Genomic DNA, 14,161 nt, shown 5'->3' with positions numbered 1-14,161 from the left:
TAGGGTTTCTGCTGAACTTTGGGGACACTAAGCTTCTGCCTTGAGAGACAAATAAGATGGAAGGATAGGAGACAAAACCTAGGAGCTGCCTCAGGTGAGAAGGCTAATAGCAAACACCTGTATAAAGCTGGGATTTTGAAATCTATATCTTAGTATAAGGCAAGAATGAAAAATAAATCCCACCACATCAGAGAAAACTTGCTGTCTCAACCTTGGTATGCAGTGGCAGAGGGGAAACAAATCTTCCCTAAGAATTTGTAAACAATATAGAAAAGGAATGAACAAAACTCTTTTTATGAGGCTGGTATAACTGTGATATGAAAACCAGAAAATACTACAAGGAAAATTACAGAGCAAACCTGTTCATGAATGCTAGTGCAAAAATCTCACAATACCAGCAAACTGAACCAGCAATACACACACACACACACATATGTAAAAAACATATCATGATATCATGCCTGCTTGGTTTAGCATGATATTACAAAACTAATTCATTTAATACATCCCGTTAATGTATTTTTAAAACTGTGATTACAAACTTATTAAACACCTCTGATCACTCCTATAGATACTGAAAAAGGGTTCACTGAAATTTAACATGAATTTATTATTAGAAAATACTTAGCAAACTATTACACAGTGGAAGTTTAATCCAAGAAAGGACAGCTTAAAAAAAAAAAAAAAAAGCCTTTGCAAGCAGAAATCATGTTAATGGAGAAATGTTGAAAGCATTTTTTAAAAAGATGTGGAACAAGATGTTAATGCCCTCAATCACTTCAAGACTTCAGGTATTATTAGAAGTCTTTCATAGGTTTTGCTGTACTACAATAAATAAAGAACATTTATTTATTGGAAAAAGGAAAAGCATTGTTGTCAATTGTATATGTGTTTGTGAAGAAAACGAATCTGTACATAAAATAATAGAAACAATAAGAATTTAGCAATGTTGCCAAACATGAGATTACTATAGAAAAGTTCAGGCTGGTGCAGTGGCTCATGCCTGTAATCCCAGCTCTTTGGGAGACCAAGGTGGGCAGATCATTTGAACCCAGGAGTTTGAGACCAGCCTGGCCAACATGGCGAAACCCCATCTCTACTAAAAATACAAAAAATTAGCCATTCATGGTGGCTCATGCCTATAATCCCAACTGCTTGGGAGGCTGAGGCGGGAGGATCACTTGAACTCAGGAAGTCAAGGTTGCAGTGAGCCAGGATTGCACCACTGCCCTCTAGCCTGGGCAACAGGAGTGAGACTCCATCTCCAAACAAAGAAAAGTTTATTTCACACCAACAAGGAATACTTAGAAAATATAATGTAAAAAGAAAAGATACCATTCGTAATAGCAATAGACTACACGTAGGAATATGTTTACCAAGATTGACTGAAATTCACAAAAAAATCTTGAGAGAGAGGTGATGTTCATGGATAGGAAAGTCAATATCATAAGAGTATCAGTTCTACCCAAATTCATATATAAATTCAGTGCATTTCCAGTTGAAATCTCCACAGAATTTTGTTTGAGAGACTGTACAGGCTGATTCTAGCATTAATATGGAACTGTAAAAAGAAAAAAAAATAGTTGGGATGCTTCTGAAGAAGAATCAGATCTAAGGGGGCTTACCCTACTAGGCATCAAGACTTATTTTAAAGCTGTGTTAATTACAGCAGTGGTATATTGATGCAGGAATTCACAAAGAGACTAGTGAAACAGGGTAGGGTCTAGAAACCCGCTCATTTTTGTATGTAATCTTCATTTATGACAGAACAGGTACTCATAGCTATGGCAGAAGAAAAAGGGACCATTACATAAATAGTGGTGGAACAATTGGTTATCCATAGAAGAAATAAATGAAGTTGGATATTTGCTGTATATCATAGTTAAAATCAGTCCCTTGAGGATTAAAGACTTAAATATAAAAAACAAAAATATGCTTCTTTTTAAGACAATATAGGAGTATGAATGAAAAGGGGAGGGATTATCAACCAGTAAATAATTATGATGCTAGTTTGATGTGAGATTGAGCATGAAAGTTTTCACCATTGCCTGTAACATTATAGAATGTATTTTTATTTTAAAAACTCTTAGGCCCAGGTGCAGTGGTTCATGCTTGTAATCCCAGTACTTTGAGAGGCTGAAGTAGGAGGACCCCTTGAGCCCAGGAGTTAAAGACCAGCCTGGGCAACATAGGGAGACCTCATCTCTACCAAAAAAAAAAAAATTCTTTTAATTAGTTGAGTGTGGTGTTATGTACCTGAGGTCCCAGCTACTCAGGAAGCTGAGGTGGGAAGATCATTTGAGGAGGTCGAGGCTGCAGTGGGCCCTGATTGCACTACTGCATTCCAGCCTGGGTGACAGAGTGATACCCTGTCACAAGGAGGGAAAAAAGTAAAAACACTATACAGTTGTTCTATAGTTGACATTAAACAGGAATGTTTTGAAGGATTTTTAAACTTGCTTTTATGACATCAGGAGAACAGTGGTGTGTCCTATCATCGATGTGATCAGCGATGATACTTTTGAGTACATGGCAGGCTCTGATATGACCTATGGTGGGTTCAACTGGAAGCTCAATTTTCGCTGGTATCCTGTTCCCCAAAGAGAAATGGACAGAAGGAAAGGTGATCGGACTCTTCCTGTCAGGTAATTAATTTGTCAAATATTTTCCCTAAAGTGTCATTGGCAGAAGGTTGTGGAGCTCTGGGAATCATATCAAATGGATCAGTGTATTTTGAGAAACATGAAGCATTCGTATACCTTATGGTAGTTAAGGGCCATCTTTCACATATGGGAGTGTTATAAAGAAGGATTTCTCCTCTAATAAAATTAGACATTTTTACTTATTCTGTAAATCTAGTGCACATGAGAAATGATGACATGCATGTTTTTTCATTCCTTTATGAACATTCTGCAAATGTGTAAGTCACATCTATTCTTTAATTCAGTTATTAAGGATAATACTACTTAGCTTAATTAATTGTGTCAGTATGTGAAACTATTACCTAAAACTGGGTCCTTGCATTAAAATGTGCGATTTTAAATTCAGACTTGTACCATCTGGATGAGTTATTGACTGGTAAAGTTAGAAAAGCTTGTATCAAACATAAAAATAGCTAGAATTGACACAAAGTATAAAAAAATTCATTAATCCATTTATTTTCTGATTTTTTTTCTCTACTTGGTCATATATAGATTTTTTTTTTTCAGGATGGAATAAAAATCCTCATGCTCTTTCTAGAACATGAAATTGAGACCTTTGAGCTCTTCTGAGCCATCCTAAAATTTATCCCAATTATATCAACCTGCTACTTCTGTATTAAGAGTTCCTTCAGAACCAGGCTTCAGCTGTCTTCTGTTTTTGGGCCTCCTGCATCTGCCTTCCCTTGAATTCAAGTCCAGTTCTGGCAACACTGAAGAGATTTTCCACTGACTGTGTGCTATTTTCCTTAGCCTGAGTTCTTAGTAGTGCAAGGGACTTTTCTTCTCTTTAGCTGTTAGTGCAATTCACTATCTAAATCAGGGGTTCCTAAACATTTCAAAGATGACAAACTTTTTTGAAAATCTGGTAAAAGCTATGGGTCTTCTCTAATGGAGAAAAATGCACATGTACATACAGAAGATTTAGCACACAAAAAACTCAGGTCAAGAAACCCCTGTATTAAATGATAATTCTGAATTTTGGGCTGTTTCTTTTAAACCCTTTTCTCATTCTTTTTTTCTTCTAAAATCAAAATAAGTCCAAACCTTTTTTTGAAACAGCTGTTTCCTCTGGAAAGGCAATGAGTACATTTTAGGGTTCATCTTAAAATACAGTTTTCGTGGTATCTTCGGTCCTTGTAACTTAATTATTTTTTCTCCTGGTTGGAGTTCACTTTTTCTCCATACTTGTTCTTTATAAAAATCAAATGGGCTGATATTCATTTATTTAAATCTTCCTTCATTTCTTAATCATTTTTCTGCTTAATTTCACGTCCCCACTCCTTTTGCCTACCTGAGCCCATTTTGATGAATTAGGCTCCTCTTTTGCAGAAAATATACCATACAGTCAGGAAGGAACATATTGATTTTATTCTATATTTTGTCTCCTGTCCTTAAAGATTTCTTATGGGTATTGGGAAAAGACCTCGTTGTTTCCATCCTGTTTATCTTATGTGTTTAAAATATTTGCCACCCTTTAGAATGTGGCATGGTAATTCTAACCTGAATCTGCTTGGTTAATACAGTCAACTGCCTTGAAGTTACTAGGATCCATGGAATGGGTGCACAGTCAGATGGAGAGGATTGTGAGGAATAACTTTAATTTAAGGAGTTTGAGATCTAAACTCAGTTAGGACCTGAGGACCAAGCCAAGAAAGATAGAAAGTACTCTTAGAACTGTGACAGAGAGGGATGTCTGGGCAGAAGCATGACACAGCAAGTCTAGCAGTCAGCATGACCACGGTATGGGTCATGTCTGAAGACCAAATAACAGCATAAAACACAGAAAACCCCTAAGGCCTATGAAAGTTTATGAAGAGTGTGAGAATAAGTACTTACTCAGTAGTTATAAATAGTTATGAAACTGCTTTTAAAAACAAAAGCTGATTGTAAATTTTAAATTGCTAATGGTATAGTGTTATTGAATTTCAGAACACCTACCATGGCAGGAGGCCTTTTTTCAATAGACAGAGATTACTTTCAGGAAATTGGAACATATGATGCTGGAATGGATATTTGGGGAGGAGAAAACCTTGAAATTTCCTTTAGGGTAAGTTCCCTTCAAAAAAATTAATCTTTTATTTAGCCTCAAATATAGATGTGCTTTGATTATTCGTGTATCTCTACATAAAAAATAAAAATTGAATTTAATACAAGTTTAATGTAACTTCAGAACCTTCGGTCCATAAAAAAGACTGATATTAAAGGTTCATTATAAACTACTGAAGCAAATAATTTAGTTACCTTTGAAGTCCAGCTATAAAACTTACACAAGATTCCCTAGTTGTTTTTAATTTTTATTTTCAAGGAAGTAATTTAAGCTCTAAAAACTAATATGTAGTTTGAATATGCTACTTTGGTACTTTACTCTCAAAAACATAAATTTCACATTTTGTAATATGCTTTTTATTTTAGTGTGAAAACTTTTTTATATAAAACCTAGTCACTTTACCAGCTTTATATTTTTCAATAAAAAGAAAAACGCAAGAATTCTAAAATGACTCTAAATTGATTTAACCCAGTCTGCATATAAAGTCTTTGCATTTCATGTTCACTGGAATCAACATATCATTTAAATGGCATTGCATATTTTTTACAATAACCAACTTTAGACACATAACTTATTATAGTGGAAGTCACACTGACGTGTACTGTAATCTGAACCAGTGAGCTCACTTTGTTCCCAGTGAATCGCTTTGCCTTCTTGTCAAAGAGAGGGTTGGACTCTAGATCATCTTGGAGATCCTATCCAGCTCTAACACTTTATGATCCTGGGAAAACTTGAAGGTAGGAACACTGAATATTTAACAAAATCAGAACTTTCCAAAATGTTATTTTAATTGTAAAGAGTTATGAGAGTTTTAACTTGTTTGGGGGAATATATTTTGAAAGGAACAGAAGGATTTCATTAAATTAAGGATGTAAGCACATACTCGATCATCTTTCTTTTACCCCTTTTTTTGTTTTTACTGTTCTAACAAAGACAACAAAACATGCTTTTACTCTCTCACTGAAGAACTTACGATGGATCTGGTTTAGATTCCTAGGTTCGGTTTCATGTACAAGCCGTGACACAGGTTTGGAGAGGGGTGAATAGATGAGAATCTGGCTGGCTACTCCATGGTCAGGTTTTGTTTGGTGGTGGTTTTTAACCATGAATCACATTAATACATTATATACTCTGTACACACAAAACATGAAATTTAAACATTTTGTGAAACAGTATGTCCTTGTTAACAAGTATGGGTTGCAATTCATCAATTTGAATTTATGATTCTCTTAGGAATAATGGTCTGCAGTTAGAAGAATACTGCTCTAGATCTCATGTCTTTTCTGTATTTAGCCTGTAACCTATGTTTTCTTTATTTTAGTCTTCAACTTTTGGTTTGATCAGAACCTAAATTAGAGAAATATTTCTCTTGAGGAAGCACTGACTTTGTAACCTAACCCTACAGCCAGAGCCCACCATGTGCCCCTGATTTTGTGAAATTCCAACGGTGGAACCCAATAGATGTCAACACTTTTTTTTTAAACTATCAATGTCATGTATGGTCTTAGCTGTTATTTTCAGATTTGGTAGTATGGAGGTACTTTGGAAGCTTTTTACCAGTAACTACAATATGTTCCATTTAAGTTTAAACAAAAGCCAAACCCCTATTTAACTGAAAAGAAAAATGCTCTGGGAAAACTAAGGTGAACATTTCCTGATTACTCAGCTACATCTTATGGTCATCTCTGCTGTTTTCAGATTTGGCAATGTGGAGGAACTTTGGAAATTGTTACATGCTCACATGTTGGACATGTGTTTCGGAAAGCTACACCTTATACGTTTCCAGGAGGCACAGGGCAGATTATCAATAAAAATAACAGACGACTTGCAGAAGTGTGGATGGATGAATTCAAGAATTTCTTCTATATAATTTCTCCAGGTTAGCATTGTTTTGCATTAGAAATACCAGACTGTACCTTTCTTGACCCTGATCCTGGAGGAGAAGTAAGAAGGGTGGAAGTGAAGCTTTGAGCAGAGGTGAACACCTACCTCATAAGGTTATTGTAAGGAATGAATGAAATCACACACAGTATAGAAAGTGCTTGGCAGAATGCCTAGAATAATATATAATTAACAGTAATAAATTATCCAGGTCAGTGTTGCTAGCCCAGATTTTACAGATGTTCTATTTTTTTAAAAAACCTAACCGCAACATTTAATTTATTCCTGTGAAGTTTCATCTTGTTAAATTTTCAGCCATTTTTCTAGCTTGCATGACTTTTTCTTGATTCTTGGAGTTTTCATTCAACATAACAAAACCACTGTTTTTGCAGTGGGTCATAAGCATTCTTTATAAGCAGGCCCTCGATGCTGTCATAGGAGGCTTTCATCAAGTATCACAAGGCCACCGAGAGCCCAAAACATGCCACCACAAGGGCCTTCTTTCCAGGAACTTTGCTACTCAGAGTTTTGTAGGAACAGTTGTTCCATCAGCTATAAGTCGGCCTGACATTGTTACTTAGTCCATCCTTATTTTTCAGTTACTGCAAGACTGTCAAGTGGCAGAGCGCACAATTCAGTGAGTTGTGTGAGAGAAGCCTGACTGCAAACAATTGCTCTGTTTAATATTTGAGCAAAATAGACCTTGATTTTTTTGGTCTATTTTCTCACATAAATGTAATTTTTCTCTGAAAAATTAAAACACATTTAATGTCTTTTCCTTGCTTTATACTTTTGGTGGATTCATGGTGTCTCACTTGGTATAGTTACATATCACCCAACTGATACCACTGTTCTCATTCATCTGGCTTATTAGATTCAACAATAAACATGTGTTACCTGAAACAACACTAATAATTCAGAGTCAATTATTTCTTTCAACAGGTGTTACAAAGGTAGATTATGGAGATATATCATCAAGAGTTGGTCTAAGACACAAACTACAATGCAAACCTTTTTCTTGGTACCTAGAGAATATATATCCTGATTCTCAAATTCCACGTCACTATTTCTCATTGGGAGAGGTAAGAAATACATATATATTCTATGTGGTTATTATGTTCTTACTTTTTTATACTAAAAAAAAATAGAAGTTAAACTTCCAATAAGGAAAGTCTAAACAATATTCTTTTTCCCATTCCTCCTCCCTAAAAGTTGATTTCCACTGAGTTGATGCATCTGGAGATAAGCTGTGTACTGTGGAGTCTGTTTTTCCCTAATCTGTGTATAGTGATGTGTTTCCTAAACAGACTGTACCATCTGCAATTGTGAATCTGTAAAATTTGTACATATATATTTTTTTTAAAAAAAGACTTCTGTGCAGGTCCTTGTGAACTTGTAATTATAAGATGGCTTTTAGAAAAAAACATGAAGCCAAGTAGGGAAAAAATCCAACCTTTTTGCGATAGAAATCAATAGAAGGACAAGATTTCCTTTTATAAATCACAGCAGCAAATGATGATATGTGTAGACAGGGCCACAACCAGGCCTATCCCAGGATTAAAGCTCAGGAAAAGTGGCCTCCCACTCTGAAGAAGATTGTCACTTCTTCAGTCCTTTCATTCATTCAACAAATATTTGAGTAGCTAGTATATGACAAGTACTATTTTAAGTACTAGGAATACAGCAATAAGTAAAGCAGAGATCCTGTTCTTGTTGATCTTACAGTCCACGAGTGAGACAGATTATGAAAGGCACACAGTATGTCAGGTGGCAATAAGGGCAGAAGGGGTAGAGAATGACTGGCAAGTGAGTGTGGGTAGTAGTACTGTTTTATGTAAGGAAGTTGAAAGAATAAAGAAGTTGAAAGAGTCCTGTCAAGGTGATTTTGAGCAGAGATCTGAAGAAAGTGAATGAGCAGGTCATACGAATTTTTAGGGGAAGAGTATTCTGGGCACAAGAAAGAACAAGTATAAAGGTTTCTGTTTTTTGTTTTTTATTTTTTTGAGATGGAGTCTCGCTCTGTCACCCAGGCTGGAGTGCAGTGGCGCTGTCTCGGCTCACTGCAAGCTCCGCCTCCCGGTTCATACCATTCTCCTGCCTCAGCCTCCTGAGCAGCTAGGACCACAGGTGCCTGCCACCATGCCTGGCTAATTTTTTGTATTTTTAGTAGAGATGGGGGTTTCACTGTGTTAGCAAGGATGGTCTCGATCTCCTGACCTCGTGATCCACCCCCCTCAGCTTCCCAAAGTGTTGGGATTACAGGCGTGAGCCACCGCGCCCAGCCTAAAGGTTTCTTTTTTTTTTTTTTTTTTTTTTGAGACGGAGTCTCGCTCTGTCGCCCAGGCTGGAGTGCAGTGGCGCGATCTCGGCTCACTGCAAGCTCCGCCTCCCGGGTTCACGCCATTCTCCTGCCTCAGCCTCCCGAGTAGCTGGGACTACAGGCGCCCACAACCGCGCCCGGCTAATTTTTTTGTATTTTTAGTAGAGACGGGGTTTCACCGTGGTCTCGATCTCCTGACCTTGTGATCCGCCCGCCTCGGCCTCCCAAAGTGCTGGGATTACAGGCGTGAGCCACCGCGCCCGGCAAAGGTTTCTAAGATGACTATGTACTAGTGCGTTCCAGAAACAGCAGGGAGACCAGTTGTCTGGAATAAAGTGAACAAAGTGGAGAGTAGTAGAAGGTAAGGTCAAAGACATAGTGAGGTTCAAATCATATAAAGCTTGTAGGCTATAGTGAGAAGTTTGCATTTTGCATTTTATTCTTAATCAAATGGAAGCCATCGAGAGATACCAGCAAACTTCCATTAGAAAAGGATCACATTGTCTGCTATGTGGAGAAAAACTATATGGAAACAGGAGTAGAGCTGGTGTACTGTTGGAAGGAAGAGAGTAAAGGATTATGTAAGGTTTCTATCAAGCTTGAGACACTGTAGAGCTGCCATTACTGAGATGGGAAAGCCTACAGGAAGAGCAGATGCTCAAGGGAATCAACAGTGTAGTTTGGGACACATTAAATTTGAGATCCAAGTGAAGATATGAATTGGTCTTTACATTGAAGAATACTCAGTTTGGGGCCGAGCGCGGTGGCTCACGCCTGTAATCCCAGCACTTTGGGAGGCTGAGGCGGGCGGATCACAAGGTCAGGAGATCGAGACCATCCTGGCGAACACGGTGAAACCCCATTTCTACTAAAAATACAAAAAATTAGCCGGGCGTGGTGGCGGACTACAGGGTCGCAGCTATTCGAGAGGCTGAGGCTGAGGCAGGAGAATAGTGTGAACCTGGGAGGCAGAGGTTGCAGTGAGCCGAGATCGCACCACTGCACTCCAGCCTGGGCAACAGAACCAGACTTTGTCTCAAAAAAAAAAAAAAAAAAAAGAATACTCAGTTTGGGGGAGAGGTTGTGATAGAGATGTAAACTTAAAGGTTGTCAGCATATAGGATGGTTTTTAAAGCCACGAAACTGTATGAGGTCATCTGAGAAGGAGAAAATGTTAAGTATGTCAGAGAAGACCGAGGACAATGCCAGAGGGAACGCCACAGTTTAGAAATCATGGAAATGAGAAGGAATCAGCAACAAAGATTGAGAAGGAGTAGGCATTGAAATAGGAGAACCTAGAGAATGGTGTCTCCAAGACTAAGGGAAAGATGATGTTTCAGGAAAGAGGAAGTGATCAGCTGTATGGAATACTGCAGAGAAGTTGAGGAAGATGAGTACTTAGAATTGGTGATTGCATTTGGCTAGGGAAATGTTATCAGTAGCCTATCTCACAGTGTTGAGTTTCCCATGGATGTCGTTAAAAACCGTGTTTTTAAGAGAGAATGGAAGAAGCAACATAGATGAATGTTTACAAGTCTTGCAAGAAATTCTGTTGTAAAAGAAGAGAAATGGGTGGTAGCTGGAAGAGAATATGGGCTTAAAGGGGTTTTTATTTGTTTATTAAGATAAAACTGTGCTGATATGAGCAACCCAAAAGAGAAAATTTAAAGATGCAAAAGAAAGAGCCAACTTAACACCCATTAGGATGGCCACTATCAAAAAAAAAACAGACAGTGACACATGTTAGCAAGGATACTGAAAAATTGGAACCCTTGTGCGTTGTTGGTGTGAATGTAAAATGATACAACTGCTATTTAAAAGCAGTATGGAGGTTTCTCAAAAAAATGCTCAAAAAAGAGAACTACGATATTATCCAGCAATTCCACCTCAGGGTATGTATCCAAAGGAAATGAACGCAGGGTCTGAAGAGTTATTTTTACTTATATGTTTATAACAGCACTATTCACAATAGCCAAGAAGTGGAAGCGCCCCACGTGTCTGTTCATTCTGGTCCAGCTACCAATGCCTAGGCATTGTCCAAAATTGGGTCAGTTCAAAGGAAAAAACTCCTCATTCTTGGTTCTAAAGACAAGCTACAGAGTGACTGCTATAAATCTTGATAGAACATACAATGGAATATTATTCAGTCTTAAAAAAGGAAGGAAATTCTGATACATGCTACAACATGGATGAACCTTGAGGACATTACGTTAAGCATAATAAGACAGTCACCAAAAGAGAAATACTGTATGATTCAGGCAGCTAGAATAGTCAAACTCATAGAAACAGAAAGTAGAATGGAGGTTACCAGGGCTACGGGAAGGGGGTAAAGAAGAGTTACTTCATGGGTATAGAGTTTCACATTTGTAAGATGAAGAAGTTCTGTAGATTCGTTTCACAACAGCATGAGTATATTTAACAGTACTAAACTGTACACTTGAAAACAGTTTAGATGTTAAATTTTATGTTATGTGTTTATGTACCAGAATAGAAAGAAAGAAGGGGTCTGTTGTTACAGGAGTCGTGTATTTGGATGGATAGGAGGTGAAATCTGTACACAAGTAGAGGGTGTTGGTTGGGGGTGGGAAGAAGAGAGGTCATCTCTTGTCATAGGAAGGAAGATAGGGGAATGGGAACAAGTGCAGGGCAGCTGTAGGTTTGGAGGTGGAAACTGGCAGTTTGTGGTGGAAGTGTGAGGACCTTCCCATCTGGTGGCTTGTTTCCTCAGATTAGGGGCTGAGAGTGAGGAAGCTGTTGGTGAGGGGAATTGGGGAAAGAGAAAAGGATGTAAAACAGAAATATAAGATAAGGGAAAGCAAGTAGATCCCCGAAGGAAGCCAGATGGTGGCGAGTTGGTGGAGCCGTCTGGCCTGGTGTTTTTTCCAGTGCCAGGGCAGGCATAGACTTCTGCATTTATCCTTAACCATTACTAAGGCCATTTCAGGATTGACTTGAGCTGCCTACCTCTGAACTTCGTTGTGATTTAAGGAATTTGTTTTCAGACAAGTGAGGACTACATTGAGTTTCTTGAGCCCTTCATTCTCACCGATGCCTCATTAATGGGAATGTGTTTTCCTTTGCTATAACCTCGTACTGGTCAAAGGCGGCCCAGGGTGAGTGGTGCGCCAGCAAAAGATTTCTAGCAGTCATTCTGCAGCTTGTCTTTAGAACCAAAAATGAGTTGTGGTTTTTTTTTGTTTTTTTTTTTGTTTTTTTTGTTTTTATTTTGAGCTGACCCAATTTTGGACAACGCCTAGGCATTGTTAGCTGGGCCACAGTTTGGGCGTGTGACAAAGAAACACTTGTCTGCTCCATGGTAGATGGCTGCCAAGGCAAGCTTGCATCTTACCTGCCTCTTGCCAGCTGGCTTTTGGGCAAGTCACAGCATTTACCCTCTGTGGCCTGCTTGTTGTCGCCTTATTAACTTAGCAGCTGGTCTTAAGCTTTGTACGCCCTTAATCCCAGGCCACATCCTCCAGGTTAAAAGTGTCATTTCTAGATTGGAGGTCATTCTTGAGAGTACCCACCATAGTGCAGCCAGGGATCTTACGCTTCTGATCACAGCTTCACCCATGTGAGCCTTCCTTTGCTAGCAACAGTAATTTAGCCTTTTATAGATCTCTTGCCATGCTTCAAGGGTCTAGGGAAACCTGAAATCATAGGATTTTTGAGCAGAAAGGGAAGTCAGAAAATGTAAATATGACTATGGTAATAGATATAATTGAGAGCCTCTGGCTTCAGCTAACTCTGACTTTTGTAGTTCCTGTAGAACCTGAATAAGTGTGTTTCATTGTGGTATCTGATAGCTGTTAACCCAGGAGCTGAGTATTCTAAACAACAACAAAAAGTAAACAATCTAGACCTTTACTGGTTTAGTCAGTTTTAGGGGCTGACCAATTGCTTTTCCAGGCAGATCTAATAATCCTAACATTTACTGAGTATGTACTTTATGTCAAGCACAAATCTGAATGCTTTATGAATATTAAAGCACAGTACTGTAGAATTGTGCTGTTATTCCCACTTCACAGATAAGTAAATTGAGACACAAATAAATAGTTTAAAAAACACGGCTAACCTCACAACCATCTGGTTTGAGAGCCTGTGCTGTTAACCCTTAATGTCGGTATTCTTTCTCATATCTAACCAATACTTCCCTTGCAGCAGAGAGTGGAAAAGTGAATCTAAATTCACTAATACTAGATGATAAAAATGCTTTAACAAAGCTCTTACATTGTCCACTCTAATGAGGTAAGATACTGATTCTGGAGGAGACTAATAGTAGAAACAAAGAAGCTTAAGCTCTCACCCTTGCCTGGTTTCCTACGAATGAGTGCATTCACAATTATTTTCAATTTCTCATGTCAAAAATAGTATTTTTAAAGTAACAGGTACAGCTAAGTTGCCACTTCTGAAATGGGGTTGAAGAGTTGCTGGGTCTGTGGATAAAGGAAAGAAAACCAACAGTTACTGTGTGCCTACTATGTGTCTATATGTATTATCTCAATTAGAGCACTTAACAAACCCGAGAGAGAGATTTATCCCTGCTTTACCAATGAGAAAGGGTTCTTATAGCAGTGTTTTCAGTTCTGTGTTGTAAATAATATTGATGTCTGATGTCCCCAAGGTGCTCAATTAGAAAGGCGAGGTACTGGGGAGAAGAAGGTAGATTTTGAGGTCAAATATGTTTGGGTAATACTATTTTACATCTTACATCCATCTGTACCACCATTCCCCACTCGTACCAAGAGTCATGGTATATTAAAAGGCTTTGAGAAGTCCTTCAACAAAGAAACCTATTTAAATTTTATTTATCTGGTATTTCCCAAACATATCTGATCATAAAACACCTTTTTTAGTGGGGCACCTTGCAAGATGCTGTTCTTCAGATTGTGGTTTTTGGAATCACAATCTTAGAGTAAATAACCTGCTCAAGGTCTCATAGCTAGTCAGGAATGAAGCCCCATCTGCATGTCCCCGAAACCTAAACTCTCACCTCTACAACTCTTTGAAAGTGTGGATATTCACACACTGTAAGTCAGATATTGCTATGATTCAAGTAGAAAAGTTTGTTTCTAACAGCTCCTCACCCTTTATGATACTCTCAGTCTGTACATTGTTTCTAGATTGTTTTGGCTTGACCCAGTGGCATGCCTGGCCACGCAAGGAAAAATGTGTTAATCAGCCATAAACAATTCCTATGAAAAGTACCAT

At 38.2% G+C, this 14,161-nt stretch overlaps 1 protein-coding gene across 5 annotated transcripts in view; it reads left to right on the top strand.

Annotated features, from left to right (window-relative positions):
- Positions 1-14,161, top strand: part of GALNT1 (polypeptide N-acetylgalactosaminyltransferase 1) — a 322,829-nt gene that overhangs the window by 294,638 nt on the left and 14,030 nt on the right. For all 5 annotated transcript variants that reach the window (XM_065534313.2, XM_045377653.3, XM_065534311.2 and 2 more), the window contains 4 exons: positions 2,475-2,645; positions 4,632-4,749; positions 6,448-6,628; positions 7,573-7,712. In XM_065534313.2, coding sequence (XP_065390385.1) covers positions 2,475-2,645; positions 4,632-4,749; positions 6,448-6,628; positions 7,573-7,712 — 610 coding nt within the window. The remainder of the gene's footprint in view (positions 1-2,474; positions 2,646-4,631; positions 4,750-6,447; positions 6,629-7,572; positions 7,713-14,161) is intronic.

The sequence above is a fragment of the Macaca fascicularis genome, chromosome 18 (genome assembly GCF_037993035.2).
Source record: "Macaca fascicularis isolate 582-1 chromosome 18, T2T-MFA8v1.1".
Lineage (NCBI taxonomy): Eukaryota > Metazoa > Chordata > Mammalia > Primates > Cercopithecidae > Macaca > Macaca fascicularis.
Note: the sequence above shows the minus strand (reverse complement) of the source record. Positions and strands in the feature narration are given on the sequence as shown.